Source organism: Leopardus geoffroyi, chromosome C2, assembly GCF_018350155.1.
Source record: "Leopardus geoffroyi isolate Oge1 chromosome C2, O.geoffroyi_Oge1_pat1.0, whole genome shotgun sequence".
NCBI lineage: Eukaryota > Metazoa > Chordata > Mammalia > Carnivora > Felidae > Leopardus > Leopardus geoffroyi.
Window position 1 is genome coordinate 8436103 of NC_059333.1, and position 22819 is coordinate 8458921.

General features: G+C 37.4%; 1 protein-coding gene and 1 non-coding gene across 10 annotated transcripts in view; both read right to left on the reverse strand.

The window, feature by feature from the left end:
- TTC3 (tetratricopeptide repeat domain 3) overlaps positions 1–22819 on the reverse strand; it is a 127745-nt gene that overhangs the window by 43967 nt on the left and 60959 nt on the right. For 8 of the 9 annotated variants that reach the window (XM_045501395.1, XM_045501398.1, XM_045501397.1 and 5 more), the window contains 12 exons: positions 19892–20012; positions 17160–17282; positions 16060–16161; positions 14371–14463; positions 13674–13738; positions 12508–12644; positions 10377–10703; positions 7805–8056; positions 4909–4955; positions 3718–3774; positions 3111–3184; positions 1642–1806 (listed from right to left, as the gene is read on the reverse strand). In XM_045501395.1, the coding sequence (XP_045357351.1) occupies positions 1642–1806; positions 3111–3184; positions 3718–3774; positions 4909–4955; positions 7805–8056; positions 10377–10703; positions 12508–12644; positions 13674–13738; positions 14371–14463; positions 16060–16161; positions 17160–17282; positions 19892–20012 (1563 nt within the window). The remainder of the gene's footprint in view (positions 1–1641; positions 1807–3110; positions 3185–3717; positions 3775–4908; positions 4956–7804; positions 8057–10376; positions 10704–12507; positions 12645–13673; positions 13739–14370; positions 14464–16059; positions 16162–17159; positions 17283–19891; positions 20013–22819) is intronic. The other variant, XM_045501396.1, reaches the window with a different exon arrangement.
- Positions 22500–22601, reverse strand: LOC123576219. The gene has a single exon (XR_006701240.1). It is a non-coding gene; the product is annotated as a U6 spliceosomal RNA (small nuclear RNA).

The following is a 22819-nucleotide window of genomic DNA, read 5'->3' on the forward strand; positions in this document are numbered from 1 at the left end:
TATTGCAGATCTTAACCCTCAATTTCTCTTCTTAAGGAAGGTAGCATGCACTACTTAGTAATACCAAGCTCAAAATGGTAACTGCTTGCTAGATTTTCCTGAACCCTTTACTCCATTATTTCATCTACCCTACTCAGACTCGTTGATTTCATATTCACATTTCAATCCCAAAGTAACAGCCAAAGTTATTTACAAAGAAAAGTCTGTTTCTCTTGTATTATGTCAATGTCAGGAAGACAAGTCTCCCGTACAATACAGAGATAGAAGGTCTTGTTACCTTTACTATCATTCCAGCAGAACACCTGTCACCTCAGCAGAAGTAATAATGGGATCCTGGTATCCTCATTACCCAATAAAAGGGCAACACTTCGACAAGCTACATTACTTGTCACTGGACTTAGGAGATGTTAAACAACAGCATCCATCAGCAAAAGAACAATGAGACCAAATAATAATAGGACTCCTTGTCAAATGTAGAACTCCCCCCTTATCCACAAGAGAGATGTTCCACAACCCCGGGTGCCTGAAACCACAGATAGTACTGAGCCCTATGCTATTTTTTCCTACACATATATACCTATGATAAAGTTTAAGTTATAAATTAGGTGCAATAAGAAATTAACAGCAATAACTAAAAATAAAATAGAACAGTTACAATAATATACTATAATAGAAGTTATGTGAATGTGGTCTCTCTCTCAAAATTTTATTGCACTATCCTCACTCAATTCTTGCAATGATAGGAGATAAAATGCCTCTGTGATGAGATGAAGTGAGGTGAGTGACACAGGCACTGTGACGTAACATTAGGCTACTACTGACCTTCTGACAACACGTCAGAAGGAATATCATCTGCTTCCGGACTGCGGATGACCACAGGTAAGTGAAACCTCAGAAAGCGAAACCAAGGATAAGGGAGGAGTACTGTATACCCTGGAATTCATGATGAAAGATATGGCTGGAAACTTTTACAGACCTATCAGTACATACCAGGGTCAGTTTTAGAGAGAGAAAATATCTATATTAGCAGCTCAAACTGACAAAACCAATTATTAGTAGTATCCTGAATTTATTTATTTATTTTACTTACTTTACTTTATCTATCTATTTATCTATCTATCTATCTATCTACTTATAAAAGGTCCTGGCTACCCTCAAGTACCAGAGCCTGGGTCCAGCCAGACCACTGTGGTTTTTTTGTTTTTTAAATGTTTATTTATTTATTTTGAGAGGAGGGAGGGTGGGAGGGAGAGAAAGGGGGAGAGAGAGGGATTGAGAGAGGGCGAGAGAGTGGGGGGAGAGAGAATCTCAGACAGACTCTGTGCTGTCAGTGTAGAGCCCGATGCGGGGCTCCAATCATCTCAAGAATGGTGAGATCATGACCTGAGCTGAAACCAAGAGTTGGGACATTCAACCAACAGAGCCACGCGGGTGCTCCAGGATTCTAAATTTAAAATTAAAAACCCTCAGTTAACTTTGTGCACTACACGACAAAAGCCATAAAAATACTTTCCTTCCCCACTTTGTAAGCCAATAAATGATTCCTTTAATAAGCAAAAGGGACCCAAATTAAACAACCTGCAATCTTTAACTGGCACCTTCAGTATGAAATAATACTAGTAGGAATGTTAAACTACTTACTCATACAGAGTTGAACATTTTTGTTTTGGGTTAATGTCCCACAGCTTCTTATTACGGACAACATATTCACTGCTGTGCTGTTCATAGATAGCTTCAAATTCTTCTACATCTTGCCGAAGGTGGTCAGGTACCACAAATGGGCCTGCAGAATTTGGATTGCGTCTGCTGATTAAAAAAAGAAATTTTTTTTGTGAGTCCTAAACTTTGAGATGACCCAGAATATTTAAATTAAAACAAAGATAGTAACATACGACTCAGCCTTACAATGCAAAAAAACACTACCAGATAATTAAATGCAGAAAAGTTACCCGTGTGTGTGTGTGTGTGTGTGTGTGTGTGTGTAGACATTTATAAACCATGTGTGTGTATGTATACATTTATAAACCTCCAAGGAAGCACTTTTAACTAACTACTTACTCTTGATCCCAAGAACAAATTTTTTGAAACTCCTGGTTTTAAAAGTATCAATGTTATATTAATTGTAACTTGTTAAAGATTTTGTTATAACTGCTATTAATTTAAGCTAAAGTGAGATTGGAACCAGTAAAACACTTAACAAAAAGATTTTTTTGCTAAAGTGTACGATTTTGCATTCTAAAAAGATGTAGCAGTTTGTGAGTTCTAAAACAAGACTCCCAGGTTTAATCCTGGCTCAGACATGTACAAGCTTCAGGTTCTTAGGCACTCAACTACACTGTGCATGAATCCCCTTATCTGTAAAATGTACATGATAACAGTACTTACCTCCCAGGGTGAAGAGTATATTCAATGAGTTTGTATATGTAAAGCCCTGAGAATAGTACCTGGTACATAAGTTCTGTCTAAGTATGGACTATTACTATTTGAACTTAAAATAATTCTTCCATTTAAAGAATCCATGAAAATGTGCAAAAGCAGCTCTTATGACAACTCCTTTAAGAAATGTGAAAAAAAAAATGGGTTTCTGGTTCATAAAGGAATATGACAAAAAGGTCATTGCTACTCACTACTTTTACTTTTTCTTATGCCTACTTGTTTTCTGAAAACTCAGTTTCAACAACTAGATGCCACTGAAAATCATTCACATCTAAGATTGAACATCTAAAACATCTTCCTCTCTATTATAGCAAATATGCTAGTAATTATCAGTAGGAAATTCTCTTCACTGAACATTTTAAAGACTATTTCCTAAATCTTTCCCATAGTATCTTGCATATAGTAAGTTCCCAAACTTATCTAATGAATGTCATTAGCGCAATGATTTTAATGTTGTTTGCAGGAATTCTTAATGCTGACAAGGCATATTATAAAATCAACCAAGATGGATCACACTAGGCTGTCATCACAGATGCACAAATTTAGATAGTGAAGTTAGAGAAATAAAACACAAGTTTAAATGATGTTAAATTAATACCAAATTAACCAAATTAACTTGCTAAGTTAATACACTTGAGTTAAAATTTGAAGCACACATTTTCAATTTTACTTACTTGTGGTCTTCACCTGAAGTGATAGTCTCATTATTTGGGGTTACTGAAGATGTTCCAGACCCCACTAACATAGGCTAGTTTAAAACACACAAAAATGAAAACAATTTTCTACCTTAAAATTCCATGAAAAAAAATTAGCATTAAAACAAATGAATGCTTATATAAATATGCATGCAAATTGCCAATATGTAAGACTTATCTAAATTTCCTTGTGAACAGGAACACATAGTAATAAAGTTTCAACACCCATAAATAGGCCCAACTTAACATTCAGGTAGCTTCCAATACTCAAAAAAAACTCAAATGTCAAAGATAAAAAGCCAAGTTTTAGCAGAACTTACAAAGAGCTGCTCTAATCCTCCTCTAATATCTGTTCACTGTCTCAACTCCTGCCCTCCTGAGCTCCCACATACATGACAGCCATGAAGAACCCCCCAGAAGATAAATAATGCCCTATATGGCTCATGGGCTTGGAGCAAATCTTTAAATCCTAAAAAAAGTCTTTCTCTATAAAGTACTTCAAAATATCCCCAAGAATTTGTTAATTCTAATTTATATATTCAATTAACTATTTTAGACAAGAATTAATACCAAAAATACTCCATACCTTTGAATCTTTTGGCTTCTTTTTCTTGCCTTTATTTTTTATCTTGGCAGAATTAAACTGGAAAAATGGGGGAAAAAAACAATGAACACTCAAATAACAGCATGATGAAGCTCTGTATAAAGTATATACTGGTTTTAGCCACAAGCTGAATATCCACAAAATGCTGAAAAATAACACTTCATATGTCATATTTATAATAGAAAATAAGAGAAAGCCTAATAATGACTGTTATAACTAAAATTGCTTCCAAAAATTTTTTAATGTTTTATTTCTCAGAGAGAGTGTGTGTGTGTGTGCACACGCAAAGGAGGGGCAGAGAGAGAGGGAGAGACAGAATCCCAAGCAGGCTCTGCACTGTCAGCCCAGAGCCCGATGCAGAGTTTGATCTCATGAACTGTGAGATCATAACCTGGGATGAAATTAAGAGTCGGATGCTTAACCGACTGAACCACCTCTTGGTCCAACATTTTAATAAGGTGTATGTTATTTCAAGTAATTAATCAGTCTTTTAGAGTAATTCCGATTATATGCTACCACCATTTCAATGGCATTCCTTTTCTTAAGGTAAACTGGACACTCTACGCCTGGCCAACTCTGAGGCACAGTGGACTTAGAAGACATTTAACTTCCCACTGGGTGTGTTAGTTGTGTTTCCATATTTAGCTGGGCAGTATATTTCACAGGCAGATTAAGAAAAGTTCAAGTACAGATGACCTGATCCTAAAAATCAGTAAATATGCATCTTTCTGTTTGAAAACTGCCACAACCTACTAAGAAAAACGACTCTGGAATTATTTTAACTTAACTTAGTTTGGAGCCATTCAAAACAAAGTCTCTTTGTTTTCCTTACAGAACAAAACATTAGAATTTTAATCATTACAGACAACTTTTCATTTTTAGGCAGGAGATGACTCAACTCCTTCCCTATTTCTGAGATTAACAATTATTAGTTGCGAAACTTTATGGACATTGTCTAATTTAAGCCTCTTGAATTTGCTGATTGCTGATTGTCACTCTAATTCCAAGAGGAAGACTGGCATTAACATTCTATAAATGAGTATATGTTAGCCAGAAATCCTCCATGTTTGGTTCTAGAATGCCACCTGTGATGTAAATAAACACTGGCCTGGGTACTCCTCTCTTCCTTTGGCTAACACAAATTAACACGTTTAAAGCAATCAAATAACCTACCGGCACATCACCACTGTCTTGTTTCCTTAATACAGTACAGCGGCTGTCTGTAGGAAAATACCAATAAATTGTGAGAAAATGAAATTTTTACACTGACAGCACACTAAAGCCTTAAAGAAAATCACCGCAGACACTACTATCATCAACTATATTTTGCTCCTTATTTTGCTTTGACACAAGTTTAGTTTAGAAACCAAGAGCAAATGGCCAATTAAATGGAAACCAACTACAAAGAATCACAAAGTGTCAATCTAGTTCAGCATAATTTGAGTGCCTTCTAGATATCAAACTCTGTACTAGATGCTGCGAATACAAAGATGCAGAGAATAACCCCTGTCATAGATACGCTTGTATTCTAAGCTTATGTTGTACAAATACACAAGCAAGCAAATACGTGCAACCCAGAGTGCCAAGTGCCTCAATAAATACAATGGAAACAAAGCTGATGGAATAATACAGTTTTCAAGGATAAAAGCCCAATGACAGGCCAGGGAGGGCTCAGAGAGGGATGCAATATCAAAATGAGACTTGAAATAAACAAGCAAAGGGGCAGGACGTAGTTGGAGCAAATGCAGGAGCAAAGACATGAGGCAGGAAAAGTACGAGGAGGGTTTGTACACCTTCAAGAAGTGGGGTGTATGTACACAGGGCACATGGGGAGAGTGATGATAAATCACACAGATGATGTGAATTTAATGTGTAGGCAAAACTAAGCAAGTGTTTAACAGAATTGTTACAGTTGTATGAAAGAGATGTTCCAGAAGAGTCACTAGTGGCAATATAAGAGGAAGATCTGTAGTGGGAAGATCTAAAGAACAGACACCAGTTTGGAGGCTACCAGCATGGTCTAATCATGAAAGCTTATTAAGGTTCTGACCTAGGGAAGTGGAGATGGACAGGAGAGGAGAGATCAAAGATAAAGCTTACTGGAACGGGTGACAGACTAGATATGGGGTAATAGGGAAAAGGAAGAATCAAGACTTTTTTCAGGGTTTCCTGCGTAGACACAAGATATACAACAATGTTACTGAGATAAATTTAGGAAAAACAGGTCTCTGGGGATACAGTAAGTGGGTTCAGCCACACTACTCTTAAGGGACCTTTTAGTTGTCTACAAAGAACTACCAACAGTAAAACAGTATGCAGAGTTCAGGAGACAGGCTGAAACTCTGAATTAGTGATAGGATTGGATGTTTTTATTTACAAGATCAGTGGATTCTGAAAAGTTTTAAGAAATATAATCATCCCTTTAAATGAAAAGAGACAAAATTGAAAATGTCTGGAGTAAGGGTGAGAAGCACAGCTCTTGAAGAGAAAATCTGTTGGGATGGCTAGTCATTTGGTTGGTGGCTTCTGACTCTATGACTAAAACCAGAGGAATAGTCATAGTATATCTGGGGTATAGAACACAAGAATCAGAAAAAATGCACACAAATAAAGAATTGTGTCCTTTTTAGTTATTTTGTTGTGTGATCCAAACATGCATCGGGTTTTGTAAGCTCAGTCCCCAGACAGTATTTTACTACCAGCAGCAGCAAACTGACGGCAATAAATTCAGGCTATCAACAAGCACATCACCTCCAGCCATGAAGCTGTGTCCTGGAAAAATAGGCCATCTATATTTGAATGTGCTCCTTCCTAAGACCCAGAACAAAAGCAAGCTTTTCAGTTCCTTATACATATGAAATTTGTAATGTGTGATACTTCTGTACAAGGCTGGACTTTTTAATGTGCTCTTTAAAACAAAGCATGAAATTTTAGGTCTAACTGCTGACAACATGTAAAGCAAATACTAAGGAATGCTGAGGGATTGGGGTGGGGTGGGAGATTATCATAAGACATACATGTAGTACCAAAGATAAATTAAAATTAATATAGAATCTAAGAATATTAGAATTTTGAAGCAAAATGGGACCACACAGATCAATGGCTCTAAATCCTATCACTTCAATGATGAAGAAACTAAGATCCAAGGGAAACTAAGGAATTAACTACTAGTCCTCCTATTCTACCAAACTGGACTCCATGCCACTACCCAAACAGGTGACCTGACTCCCTCCTCAACCCCATGTCTCTAATCCCAGGTGTCAACTTGGGAGGTGTCCAACTACCTCCCCGTTCACAGCTTGGACTCCAGTGCTGCACCAAGGGTTCGCCCTCCCCAGGAAGAGCACAAGGGCTTGATCCTCCATTTGAACCCCCAGCACTCTTTCTGATCCTCTCTTATTGAGCTTACGGCCATATTATAGTTATTTGTATATTCATTTTACTCCCTTTTCAACAACATAAGGTCTTGAGGGCAGGGACTAGTATGAACATTTCTGAGTACCTGGTTAACACCCAGCTCAGGCAGGGGCCTTGAAGAAGTAGTAAAAACAAAGTTTTTAATGAATTCAATTAGAGAAGAAGCTGGGCCATAACCTACTTTTCCTAACTCCCAATTCTAAGTTCTTCCCACTACAACAGATGTGCTATTTATAGATTCTGCAAACATCACCTCCTTTGCAGGGCAATGTTTTCTTGAATGTTAAACATCAAACCATTTACTAATAAATTCTGTCCACTTAATATGCAACCTTTGCCATGATACTGTTAAAGTACCTAAAATGAGAACAGTATGGTACGTAGTCAGTATAATATACCCATCTGAGTATCTCTATAACACTTGGCTCAACTTGGGTATAATATACCCATCTGAGTATCTCTATAACACTTGGCTCAACAGAGTAAAAAGATTCTATGACAAAAAAAAATCATTATTCTTAATCACTAATTTGCCCACATAAGCTGGCTGTACCACAATTCTCACTATTTTTTGAAGTATTAAATAAGCTAGGTCCTTTGGAGATATTTTTCCCCCTTAGATATAATATAAACTAAAACTGAGTCTACATACCCATTATATCAAAGAATTCATCTAAAGCATTATGCAACGCTGGGAACTTGTCTCTGTGTTCTTCTAGCAGCCATATTAAACATCGTGCTTCCTTCAATGATGTTGGCTCACAGAAATAATCAAGTTGCTTTCCTTCTATAGAGGCTAGTTTATGACCGTATTTCTCATTCCAGAGAAAAGTCATGATGCTAAAATCAAGCTCCTTAAGAGATGCTCCATAACGAGAAAAAAAAGGTCCCGTGGCATCTAAACCTGTAATAAAAACAAAACCCAAATCAGAAAAAGGGAAAATCATTTACAGTAAAATCACACTCAGTCATACATCTCTGAAAGCAGTTCAATTATAATTTGCTTACATTTTCAGTGAAAAACACATATTTGAACATAAACTTGTTCAAGCTATTTTGCATTTTAGAATACGACTTAACACTGATAGGCTAATGACAATCATTCTTCTCTATTAGTTGAATAAGATGGACCAAAAGCTTCTTACAAAATAGCTCGTATATTAAAAGTTTATAAGGTTATTTTTACTAGACTTAGGCAATGAAAGCAGGCATTAAATTCCTTTAAAAACATAACAACTTTTTCACTAATTCAAAATGATGTTCATCCTAATTAGTGCAAGATTTTACAGTGCTTTTCTATATATCTTTCACAGGAACAAAAAATCAGTAATATGCAAAAGCTTCCCAAATGCCTTTAAAACAGGACATGGGTAACCACCCCCACCCAATACCTCCATCAATGGCTCCTTACCCTCCTCCAAAATCAGGATAGTCACTATTCCCACTGTTACTCCACTTGCTACCCAATCAGAGAAAGAAGTAGCTGCAAACTCGTACTGCTACTGAGGGAGGGGCGGTGAGCCCTGACCCTACCAACAGCCACCAAAAGGCAAAGGTTGGCTCTGTTCTGTCTTCCCACTCGCCTCTGATACAGCATGATCACCTCGTGTTGGCCATGGTTTATCAGTCAGCAAATGAAGCAGACTGCTGAGTCAAAATTACCTTGGATGGCTGTTTCTTCCAGATGAAATAGTTACCTTGCAGTGGTCAGGATGCATGAATAATGTGCTCACTGAAGGGAAGGCACGAGATGGCTTCTAGTATTAAAATGTTAACCTCTTCCCACACCCTGCATGTCACCTGACCTCTCATGTTAAATACGCACATGATGTGACTCCACAGTATAGCCTTTTGTTGAGAAGTAAAATTCCAAGAATTGGAAATTACTTGCCTTAAATATATATGAGTTTTACATCAGGGTTATAGTACAACCTTACTTTAATTAACATGCCTGAAGTAATTTCAATAGAAACAATTTTAAATACTATGCATACATACTTATTAAAATGATACTTTAATCTTCAGAATAAATGTGAATTATATCACAAGGCCACATTAACATTTCCATCAGTGAACTATAAGGCTCAAATGCTCTAGTTTACCCAAAGCAACAATGGCAGGCACTCTTGCCCAGGTAAACATAACCAGAAAGCCTACTTCTCCTGAGCCTATCTTCCAAAGCAGATTAAAGTGAGAATAACATTGTAATTTATTATTTGATTGTTAGTAGATGCTAATGACAACCTGATCACTTAAGAGTGATTTTCTGGGACCAGAAACCCATGCAGACCTATGCTCAAAGCAGCAACACTTAGCTATCAACTATGTTGAGCTTGCTTCTATCCTACTTTGTTTCCACTGACAGAAATTTATCAATACACTCCCCAAACTCTAGAATTCTAACAGCTCCCTGTCCCTAAAAACTCCAGCAGATCCGTGTGACTTGCAGAGGCCTGGCAGGCTCACTCTTTGGACTGCCCTGCTATGGCTCCTACTGGCCTTGTATCCAACTGCTGCCAACGGAGTCATCTACCATTTGAGGCCAGCTGCCATCACGGTCACCAGGGTAAACAGTGCCCTGGTAGGTACCCAGAAAACTCTCAATCTAGTGTTAGACAACAACTCTATCTGCAGCTGCTTTCTGAGGTCCCCGCATGGCCTTGGGCTGCTTGGGGGGAGGAGAGGGTCTTCCTCAACCAAATTAGGAAAATCAGGAACAGTAGTAGCAGAGTTTTATAATCCTATGATTCAACCTCAGAGAATTTTTCTCATGATCTTTAGATACGGATTGCCCTCGGTGATCCTAAGCAATTAGTTCCATCCATTCTTTCCTCTAAGTTTTCTAAGGAATCTGTCTACAGAACTGCACGGTCCCAGAGGGCACTCGGACAGCTGCCTGGGGGGGTTGCTATTTACCCATGACTGTGCCTACTATTCACGTGGTTTACACATTTACAAATAGTAGCAAAATATAGGACTGGATTTTCTAAGTGACTGAACTTTCTTGTGTTTACACCTTTTGAAAAGGTAACTTATCTATAACCGTAACCTATCTATAAAATAACCTAAATTGTGAATTGGGAGGAAACAGTACTTTTAACCAGACAAATTTGTGGTCCTACATTTAAAAAAATCATATATGATGATAGAAAAAAAGAGAGTTCAGAGGCAGATATCCAGCCTTCCTACTAATAAACAGCAGCCCTCAAGTTCAATGGCATTACCAAAGCTGTTCAGTTTCTGGATCCAGGCAGCTAATTTGGGCTCCACTTCTTTAAGCTCGCTCAAAACATGCAGAAATATCCTGGTCTTTACTCTGTTCTTCTCTTGAATCAAGTGACGAATGACATAGTCCACTGCTTCATTTAGAAAATTTCTGCTAGAAAAACAGGTTGTGTAGTCTTCTGTGCTTAAAACCTTCCAAGAAAGCAATTCTTTGAGAAGCTTGGAAGTGTTCAGAATACCAGATTTTATCTTGTCAGCATACTGCTTTATGCACTGCAGAATTCTGTCATCAAGGAACTGGCAACTCTGAACACTGTCTACAGTTTCTAAGGATAAAGAAAAGTGGTCAGTTAAAGTAAGCAACGGGGCCAATTTGCAAAGATATAAACTGAGAAAGAAATAATATAACATTACATAATAACATAAAGTACGGTTCAGAGGGATTCTTAATGTTTTAAATAAACTCAAGAAATTTGGAAAATAAATGCTTAGCAATATGTTTGAAAACACAGTCACATTAAACCAAACACATCAGAAGTTAAGTACTCCTTCACTCTGTACCACTCATGTAACATCGAAAAACTCAGTTCCTCCAAAATAGGGTTACTTTCCTCAACAATCCTAACCCAGCCTCATCAACATTTACATTCAATAACTATGTTTAATCACTAAGAATGCAAAGAGTGTTTTCTGGAGTTGAAGGGATCATTTATTCAGTTGAATTCAATTAATATTTGGTAGTTACTGTTAGGTTTTTCATCTTATTATTGGATCCTAAATCACAGGATCCCATGGAGTTGTTGATTCCAAGCTGGAAAAGTTCTCAGAAAATTTCTGAGTTCACATTCCCAACCCAGCCATCTCCCTTACAGAGGGCCATTTAGCCCCTTGAAGCATGCAAAATTAAAACACATTCACCAAAGACTTTTACATTAGAAAAGATAATTTTGATTGACTGGTGAAACATTAATGGAATACTAAATAAAACATAAAAACAAGAGGAAATATTTCATTTTGGGAACAGCCATCACAGTAGAAAACAAGAAAGATTAACTTCCTTCAGCTGAAAACTGAAAGTAGTCCTGGGGATGTAATGTACAGCATGGTGATTACAGTTAATAAGACTGTATTGCACATTTGAAAGTAGCTACTAGAAGAGTGGATCTTGAAAGTTCTAGTCATGAGAAAAAAATTTCTGTAACTATGTATGGTGATGGAAGTTAATAGGTCTATGGTGATCATTTTGCAATATATACAAATATGCCATATATACATCATGTTGTACACCTAAAACTAATACAATGTTACATCATCTATTCCTCAACTTAAAAAAAAACCTTAATTAAGAAAAAAACTTGGTGCCTGGGTGGCTCAGTTGGTTAAGCTTCAGACTCTTGGTTTTGGCTCCGGTCATAATCTCACAGTTTTATGAGCTCAAGTCCCACATTGGGTTCTGCGCTGACAGCACAGAGCCTGCTTGGCATTCTTCTTGTCTCCCTCCCTCTCTGTCCCACCCCCACTCGCGTTGTCTGTCTCTCTCAAAATAAATAAATCAACTTAAAAAAGTGTTTAAAAAGAAAAAAGTCTGAAAGTAAATATACTCACAGGAACAGTATAACAACTGAGACATTCCCATGTAGATCAGGGAATAATGACAAGATGAACGTAAAACAGAAGGCTGGGTTAGGTTATCTCTATCGATCTTTTATGAACGGCTTCTTTATTTGAACTCAACATTATTTCACATTCAACTAATTCCACATTCAGCTAATTCACATCCAACATTCACATATATCTGCACAGTGGGGTTCAGAGCATTGCTAAACACAGAATATGCATGTCAGCTATTATTTCCACCGTCACTTTGGAGATGAGGACATGGACACAGATTCTGCCCCATGTTAGTGTACCGCTATCCCTGTGTACTAGGATTTTGAATCCCTATGTACTGCTTCCAAATTCAGTGCTCTTTACACCAACTTCTCCCCATCTAGAGCAACACAAGAAAGTGACGGTATCAACATACTAACTGAACTCTTAATTTCAATTTGGTAGCAACACAATGCCCAGTAAGACGGACATACTAAGCAAGAATATATTATTCTCATCATGCCTTGGACTTCAGCATACCTTTCTGCTCTTCAGTTTTGGGCAGATTACTTTCCCTTAAGTCCTCTTCCATCCTTTCTTGTGCTAATTTTTTTGCTTCTTTTTTTTGGAGCTTTCTCTTCAATTTTTTGTCTTCTTTCAGTCTTAGCTTTTCTAGGCTGATAAGCATTTACAGTTAGTGGTAATCCACCTTTGTTATAAACTCAATTAACTATTTCCTTTGCCTATTACAGAAACCATTCTCCAAGCAGTAAGTTAGAATTTGCCCTTTGAATTTAGAACTTGGCCTGCATCTTCTGTTCAATATCAAAAACTGTTGACACGTGTTCGGTTAAAATTAGGGTACTTGTGTCATGAAAACAAGAATTCAATGACTGAGTGATTTATAATTAAGGCTGGCATGTATAGGTTATACAAATGTTATTACCATGTATATAAGTTACTGCTTAGGGTAAACAGAAATAGTAAAAATTACTCTGTAAGAGAATGCATATGTACACTCATTTCAAAGAAAGATTCCACAGTAAAATATTATTTTCACATCCTAATGATAGCCCACAACATTGGAATTTGGTTGATATGGTTTACAAAGAATTCTCTTCAACAAATATTTCTGTTCATCTTTTCTTTTGCTTTTTCTTGGTCACAAACGATGAAAAAAATCACTTCTTAGAATGGAAAACAAGAAGCAGGACCAAAAAGAAAAAGAAAAAGAAAAAGCATTGGAATTATTTGATCTAAACAACATATATATAGAGAAGTGAATAATTCTGACAGTATATTGAGTTTTTTAGGGTGAGAAATAGTCATTGGTTCAAAAATATTTGCTGAAGAGAGATAAAAAAAGAAAAATGATTTTGGAATTAAAGTTTAAACAACTGAGAGCTAAGTGTATAATTTTTATCTAAATGCCAAATCTACTAATCAAACGTCATTTCACAGCATCAAATGTCATAATTTTACTTAAAATTCAAATAATGTTTCTTACTCAAGCTTTTGATATTTAACCATTCTAGGCTAGTTCTCTTTTCAAGTTTTAAATATCCACAAAATTCATTTAAACACCACTTACTTGGGTATGTGTACACAGCCAATTTAAAACACAGCGTAATTCAGAAATCTGCATTTAACAGAATTACATTCTAATAGACATCATTAAACTACCAATTGATTGTTAAAAATCTTACCTAGAACATTTCTGTTTCAGAATAGGTCTTGGAGGAACCTTTTCTTTTATGACCTTGTGTTCAAACTTTAAAGAAAACAAAGACATCCAAAATTTGTCTCATACTCCCATGACATAAAGCACAAAACCACAAGCAACAAGCATTTCAGAAGCACCCGCAATGTTCAATTTGATAGAGAACAGTGGTGATGCTCTGACCCAGACAAAAGCCCAGAAAATTTTAGCAAAACAATTTACTGAAAAGAGGAACAAAAGAGTAGACACACCTTAGGAAGCTTAAAAAAAATTAAGAGTGAGCAGATCAAATAAACTACAAATACCATTAGAACAACCCATAACCCTCCATATTGTGAAGTCAAAGGTAATCCTTTGAAACTCTTCCCCCTCCCTAAAAACCCCACCCTCGTTAATACCCAAAAGTTTACTGAGGATTAAGGAAACAAGATTATCAAAGAGTTCAAACTGTAAAACTGAAATGTCAAAAGCCTCCTCTTTTAGGAAATTAAAGAACGTGAGAATCCTTCATTGCAAAGGTATATTCTCACATCCTAAAATTTCCTATATTTTCTTAAATCAAATAACTTTTTTTTCCTGGAAAACATAAGACTGTACAACTTCTACAAACTTAATCATATTTTAAAAGGTGTAAATGTTTTGATTAACAATTTGGTAATATTTTCCCTTTATTAGATACTTACTTCACATTTAACTTGACCACCACTGCTGAAAATGATAATCTTAGAAATGATTCCTTCACAGTCAGGGGTAAGACAAATTCCTTGCAGAAAATCCTATTTGATTAAAAAAACAAGTGCTATATCTCTGCATAAATCTATAGATGCATACCATTTTAATCATCAGAAATAGTCAAGATACATCAGAAACTTCCTTTAGGGAGGCACTGAAAGTCCCTGCCCATTGTCTTCCGACTTTCGGAGCCTCCCTTATAGAAGGAATATACTTCCAGCTGTAGGGCTGACCACATGACTTGCTTTGGCCAATGCAAAGTGAGCTGACATAACGTACACTATGTCCACGCGAAAGCTTTAAGAAACACCGAATGAACTGGCTATTCCTCTTCACCCTCTGCCACAAGAACACGTTCCAGTCACTCTTCAACCTCAACTCAGAAACAATACAGCTACGTAGACTGGAGATGCTACAGCCCAACTCTGGCAACAGCTTGCACAACTTTAGGACAACCAATGTCAGCAAGAAATGAACTCTTCTTATTGTAAATGACGAGATATTTGCATTGTGTATTACTTTAATACATCCTAGTGAAAGAGGACTAATTGACAGAGTGTATTTCAACCCACAGGCATGGTTAAGACCACTAAGGGAGCATTGTGTAACTAGAGAAACTCAGTTAATGTAAGACACAGCAAAAGTGATTCAATGGCAACAGTTATTTGTTCATATCATTGTATCATTACTTAACTATGTGAAACTGCATAAAATGTGAGCATTTATTTCTACCAAACTTGAATAATTCCTCTTGCTAAGAAGACACCGCACAAGCACCTTACTCTTTTCCCCAACAAGAAGAGGGGATTACATGAGGCTAAGCAGTGTAGAAAATGTTTTTTTTTTAAGTCAATAGCTTATTGAATCAGAAACAAATTCTATGAATGCAAATTAGATTACAAAACTGTGCCTTCTTTCAAAGTACACCTAGCTAATGGTAATTAACATTATAACCTTGCTAATTAAGAAAAACCACAGAAAGAAGCAGGAGTACCAAATTTAAGTTGATTGCTTAGCACAAATTATCTCATTACATTCTGGTAGAAAATAAAAAATCTGAAACCCCAATTCTACATCAGAATGTTAACATTAGACATTTAAATTTTTATTTTTAACCATAACATTCCCAATGTAAAAACTGGTTAAACAGTTTATTAAAGGTCTCTATGGCTATTGCCTTTATACCAGTATAAAGTAACAACAAAAACTGATTTTCTACTTTATCATTCAAATAATAATTTAAAACTTTTAGTTATGTTTAGAATGCACAGAAACGGGGGGTGCCTGGATGGCTCAGTCAGTTAGGTGCCCGACTTCGGCTCAGGTCATGATCTCATGGCTCTTGAGTTCAAGCCCTGCACTGGGCTCTATGCTCACAGCTCAGAGCCCCGAGCCTGCTTCGGATTCTGTCTCTCTTTATCTCTGTCCCTCTCCCCCTCACACCCACGCATGCACTCTCTCTCTCTCTCTCTCTCTCTCTCTCTCTCTCTCAAAAATAAATATTTTAAGAAATTAAAAAAAAAACAACAACACAGAAAGGAATTTATATTCACTTAAAGTTTTTTCTGAAGATTCTCAGGGGAAAAAAAATCAACATACAATAGACATACTAAAAGTTCCAAGCTATTTTGTGAACTTACCTTGTCAATTTTATCATTAAAAGTTGTTGTTTTCAATTTCTTCCAACAGTTCATGTGAAATTCTATTTTACAGTACTGGCAGCAGCTGATTCGTATAAAACCCTATGGGTTTAAAACAATTTTTAATATACATTTTAAAGATGTCTACACACACACACACTCTCCCTCACAATCACAACACACATATTAAGATAAAAGAGAGAGGGGCGCCTGGGTGGCGCAGTCGGTTAAGCGTCCGACTTCAGCCAGGTCACGATCTCGTGGTCCGTGAGTTCGAGCCCCGCGTCGGGCTCTGGGCTGATGGCTCAGAGCCTGGAGCCTGTTTCCGATTCTGTGTCTCCCTCTCTCTCTGCCCCTCCCCCGTTCATGCTCTGTCTCTCTCTGTCCCAAAAATAAATAAACGTTGAAAAAAAAAAAAAAAAAAGATAAAAGAGAGAGCTGTCTGCGTTCACCTGGCAAACATAACTAGACATCACATTCTCTCCTAGGGAAGTACAATCTTTTTATACCCCAAAATGCCTAGTGCTAGAGACAGAGAACTTGACTGGCATATTCATTTCCATAGCATATAGCTGCATTATTCTTTATAATACCAAATACTGTATAAACAGTATTCACCTGATCTACTAACCAGGAACAGTGGGCAGCTACTGTCTTGAATAAAGTAAAGCCAAGTAACCTTAAGTGCCAGATCTGGTTTCAGATTTAGGTCTCTAGGAGTGAATTCAGTGGTCACAATGGCCCTTAGATTCTTAGACTCAAATTTTATAAGAAATTAGAATTGCAACAAATCAGAGGTAACAACCTCATTTTCTTTCCAGTGTTCCTAAAGAACATGAACAGTGGCTAGAAAGCTGAAATAGACTTAGCTAGCCTGCCTTCTCAGGTCACTCCCTGCCCTCAGAGTTTCTTTAGTGGCTCTGGGTCCCCGTGTGAGATGATATAGACCTAAGAAGTCCAGGGGATGGGGTACAGACAAGAGGACATAAAACTGCTGACAAGCCAGAGAATTTAGGTACCTCCAATTACAGAATCTGTTTTGAATCCATTTTAAGGCATAATTCTGCAAGTTACTGTCCTACCGTATGTTCATTATGTACCTTAAAGTCTGGATCAGTTATGTATATCTGGATTTTAGAATATCCACGGCACTTCTGATAGCAACAAATGGCATCTGGCACTGGAGGGAACCTGCATTCTTCAATAAACTTCTCTAACAGCATCTAAAACAAAAATAAACAAAAATATTATAACAACACTAATTTGTCAATGAAAGTCCTTATGATTTCAATAACCTCTTGCCATCAAAACATTTTCAGCATAGGAATGACTAAATGTTTTTTAGCAAAGAATAAACTACATATAACTTTTAAAGTTTTTCCTTTCAGAAGGAGGCTGAGACATACTCAGAGATAGAGTCAGAAAAAAAAAAAAAAGACTGAACAAAAGTTTCAGAATTTCAATGTCAGAATCAAAATCTTATCCTGTGTTATTATCATCAAGGCTCATTTTACAAGGTTAGCTCTTCAAGTGTCCTTTAGGCAGTCAGAGGGGGTCAGAGGAGGCAGAATAACCCTGAGGAATCTCCCCTGCTCCTCCTTGCCAGAGGCACATCACCTGGGATCCTATTACCCTCAAGCATCTTGTGCATTCCCTGGAGAATTACCCCACTGCCACTGACGCCCCAAGAGACCTGGGCCATGCTTCCAGTGTTGGCTTTCTGTTATCAATAGCTCCTCTGTCTCCATCCCAATTTACTACAAAGAGAACATTCGATGATTTTTTTTCAACAGTTTCGTTGAGAAACATTCACATAGCATACAATCCACACGTTTAAAATGTATATGGTTCAGTGGCTTTCAGTATGTCCACAGGGTTGCACAACCACTGCCTCAGTCTAAAGTTAGAACGGATTTATCACCCAACCAAAAACCCCATCCCTCCCCATTTCCCCCTACTCCCCCAGCCCCTACAAATTGGCAGTCCCTCCCCATTTCCCCGTACTCCCCCAGCCCCTGGCAACTACTGATCTACTGGCTGTCTCTAAATATAGATTTGCCTATTCTGGAAATTTTAGATGGATAGAATCCTAAAATATGCAATCTTTTGTGTCTGGCTTCCTTTACTTAGCATGTTTTCAAGGTTCATCCATGCAGTAGTACTTATCTGTACTTCATTACTTCTTTTTTTTTTTTTTTTTCAACGTTTATTTATTTTTGGGACAGAGAGAGACAGAGCATGAATGGGGGAGGGGCAGAGAGAGAGGGAGACACAGAATTGGAAACAGGCTCCAGGCTCCGAGCCATCAGCCCAGAGCCCGACGCGGGGCTCGAACTCACGGACCGCGAGATCGTGACCTGGCTGAAGTCGGACGCTTAACCGACTGCGCCACCCAGGCGCCCCTGTACTTCATTACTTCTTATGGTCAAATAATACTCAATTTTATGGGAGGACCACTATACAATTTTATGAATGGTTTATGAATGGTTTAACTATTATTCATCAGTTGATGGACACTTGAGCTGTTTCCACTTTCTCACTATTATGAATAATATTGCTAATAAACATTTATGTACACATTTTTGTGAGAGTATATGATTTCCTTTCTCTGTATATCCCCAGAAGTGAAACTACTGGGTCATGTGGTTACTCTATCTTCAACCTACTTAGAAGCTGCCAGAGCATTTTACATGTCCCCCAGCAACATATGGGGGTTCTGATTTCTCCACATCTTATAAACACTTGTCTTCCTTCTTGAATACAGCCATCCGAGTAAGTACTATCTTCACTATGGTTTTAATTTGCATTTCCCAGATTGCTAATGGTGTTGAACATCTTTCACATGCTTACTGGCTATCTGTAGAAATGTTTGGCAGATAGAGGTATTCAGATCCTTTGGCTACTTTTTATCATTTTTTTAAATTCCAGTATAATGGCTACTTTTAATTGGATTGTCTTTTTATTATTGAGTTGTAAGAGTTGACCCCTGTGCTTTTAAAAGCTTCAGCCAAAAGCCAAGTTCTGTACACATGCCAAGTTCTCCACAAGTAAAGGCCTATTCTAGTCAATCCACACGTAACTTAGTCTTTTCAGAAGTAGCAAAGCATTCTATGCCTCTGGATATGAGACTAAATTTATTTTCTAAGTCCTCAAGTACCATCTTAATAACTATAGTCACCATGATGAAACCATGATGCTATACCTTTCTCTAAGTATAACCAGTGAGTCATACTCCTTAATAACGCATGATCTCAGGGCACCTGGGTGGTTCAGATGGTTAAGCATCTGATTCTTGGTTCCAGCTCAGGCCATGATCTCATGGCTTTGTGGGTTCCAGCCCCACACAGCCCAGAGCCTATTTGGGATTATATCTCTCTTCCTCTCCCTCTGCCCCTCCCCCACTCACATGGTCTCTGTCTCTCTCAAAATAAGTAACTTAAAAAAAAATAATAATGCATACTCTCAAGTCAGAATGCCGAGATTCAAGTCCCAGCTCCACCATTTCCTAGCTGTTTAACCTGGAGATCATCATTTAACCTCCCTAACTTAATCTACAGTAAAATAAGAATATTCCTAGTACTCATCTTGCAGGGTTGCTGTACAGATTAAAGGTATGATAAATGCAAGTTGCATGACCGGCACATAGGAAACAGTTAACAGATGTTAGTGATTCTCACTAGTCTTTAAAGGGGAAATACATGTGGGGATGCTGAGAACAGGGTGTCCCTACCTTTTTGTCTCCTGATACCTGGGTCAGTCAGTGCAAATTAGTTTTTGCAGTTAGAAGCTCTTTAGAGTTAGTTAGAAGTTCTCTGCAAAAATCAATGGTTACCTTTATTTTCCCTGGTTGAGTCTCTTCAATAATCACATTACTTGTGGGCCAAGTTAACACTCCAGGAAGGCGACAAATCAAGGTTCTTGCTTTCTCAAAATGATTAAGAGCTTCTAGAAATCTAAAGTCAGAATTACGAAGAAAGAAGATATTAAAGCTGTGATAAGAATTTTCATTCCCCACAATAAAAGTCACAGAGATTTCTTTTTTTTTTAATTTTTTTTTTTTTTTTCAACATTTATTTTTTTTTGGGACAGAGAGAGACAGAGCATGAAGGGGGAGGGGCAGAGAGAGAGGGAGACACAGAATCGGAAACAGGCTCCAGGCTCTAAGCCATCAGCCCAGAGCCCGACGCGGGGCTCGAACTCACGGACCGCGAGATCGTGACCTGGCTGAAGTCGGACGCTTAACCGACTGCGCCACCCAGGCGCCCCAAAAAGTCACAGAGATTTCAAGTTTACTAAGAATACATCTGATAAATCACTGTAAAGAAATATTCAATACAACCTATATTTTCTTTAAAAAAACACAGGCATGTTGAATCACTATTATTGTACACCTGAAACTAATATAATACTATAGGTTAACTAACTGGAATTAAAATAAAAACTTTTTAAAAAAGCATTACCATTGCTTACTATAAAAGTAATATAAATTAAAACACAAATCTGCCTGGACACTGGCTTTATTGTGGTAGGTGCACACTAGTCCTTTTAAAGTTGTAATTTATTATTTAAAGTTTCCAACAATTAGGAGTGCCTGGGTGGCTCAGTCGGTTAAGTGTCCAACTTCAGCTCAGGTCATGATCGCACAGTTCATGAGTTCAAGCACCGCACTGGGCTCTGTGCTGACAGCTCAGAGTCTGGAGCCTGCTTTGGATTCTGTGTCTTCCTCTCTCTCTCTCTCTCTCTCAAAAATGAATAAGCATTAAAAAAATTTTTTTTTAAGTTTCCAACAATTAAAACAGAAAACTGAACAATTTGGTTGTTCCATTTTTATTTGTTTTGTTTACTAATAAGTTAGATTCCTGTAGAGAAACGGCAACCCTTCATTTAAATTAATCAATCATAAATACTTCTTTTTTTTTTTAACTCTATTAGGACATCTATAGTAAAAATCGCTCTTCTGAAAAAATTCTAAAGAGACTGTGTATGCTAGACATCTTCAACCAGAAAGCAGTATTTTAAAAGAACAAATGTGTATGTAAACTTTTAACTATATGAAATGTTTTAGTTATGGTTTATGTTTTTAAAAAATGTCAATCGATTTCCATAGTCCATTCAGCAAAAGAATACTAAAATATTGGATTATAAAGTTAACCAAGTCTTTATAATTCTCTTGAGACTAGAGAAGAAAGTTTTCCTGCTTTCTCCAATCTTGAAATGATTGCCCAATTTAAGAACCTTTTTTTTTTTTTTTTTTTTGCCTATGGGGAAGAAAAATTCACCTGCAGAAAATTCACCATCCACCATAACAGTTCACAGAACTTTTACCAGAAACTGCATATCACAACAGCAAACAACCAGCATATTAGACATTGAACCCCACACCAGGTTATTTTGAAATCAAAATGTAAATGCTTTTCAAAATGGCAAAGACTTTATCATTTATCATAATTCCCATGATATTACACATTACGATCTATTCCTAGGCCTTGTGAATAACTGCATATGACCGCTGCATTAAAAAGGGTATATCCTGGGGCGCCTGGGTGGCTCAGTCGGTTGGGGGGCCGACTTCGGCTCAGGTCATGATCTCGCGGTCCGTGAGTTCGAGCCCCACATCGGGCTCTGTGCTGACCCGCTCAGAGCCTGGAGCCTGTTTCGGATTCTGTGTCTCCCTCTCTCTCTGACCCTCCCCCGTTCATGCTCTGTGTCTCTCTGTCTCAAAAATAAATAAACGTTAAAAAAAATTTTTTTTTTAAAAGGGTATATCCTAAAGGCACCTGGGTGGCTCATTTGGCTAAGTGTCTGACTCTTGATTTTGGCTTCAGGTCCTGATCTCACGGTTTGTGAGATCAAGACCCGTGTCAGGCTCTACGCTGCCAGCACAAAGCCTGCTTGGGACTTCTCTCTCCCTCTCTCTGCCCCTTCCCTGCTCATGTTCTCTCTCAAAAAAAAAAAAAAAAAAAAAAAAAAAAACAACTAAATAAACAAACTTAAAAAATAAAAATAAAAAGGGTATATCCTAAACAATTTATGCTAAACTTTGAAATTAACTTCACTTGCTATTACTACACAGATGATTGCTAAACCCTCACTTCCCCTCCCTCTACCTGATTTTTATATAAATCGGCCTGGTCACAGGAACTTTGGGAAGTTAAAGAACTTTCTTTAATCTTTAAAAACATATAAAAGAAATCCTAAGCACACTCCCAGAGTGGGCTTCCAAGAGTACCAAAGGCCTGATAAAATTTCCCCTAAAAAGACAGATTAAAATGTAAGAATAATTAAAAGCTATGAATGCTATTCAATTAGTCAACAATTATTTCTTCATAAAGTAATCTAACATACCTACGATTATATTGAGTGCAAGTGTAGAACAGGAAATTTTGGGTTTTCTTTTTGTTACTGTTATTTTACAGTTAATTATACTGCTTTATTGTGCCAAAAATATGGAACACTTCACAAATTTGTGTGCATCCTTGTGCAGGGGCCATGCTAATCTTCTCTGTATCATTCCAATTTTAGTCTATGTGCTGTGCAAGCAGGTACTGAACAGAGAGCTTTTTTAAAGCCCAGTGCATAATCCTATTCCCAAAGGGTCATATAGCAATTTGGGAAGATAAAAAACATTTGGAGAACAATTACATATTAAACTTTGAGTATGGATTCCAACTATAGGGACAGCTGGGTGGCTCAGTTGGTTGAGCGTCCAAAGACTCTTGGTTCCAGTTCAGGTCATGATCTCTCAGTTTGTGGGTTCGAG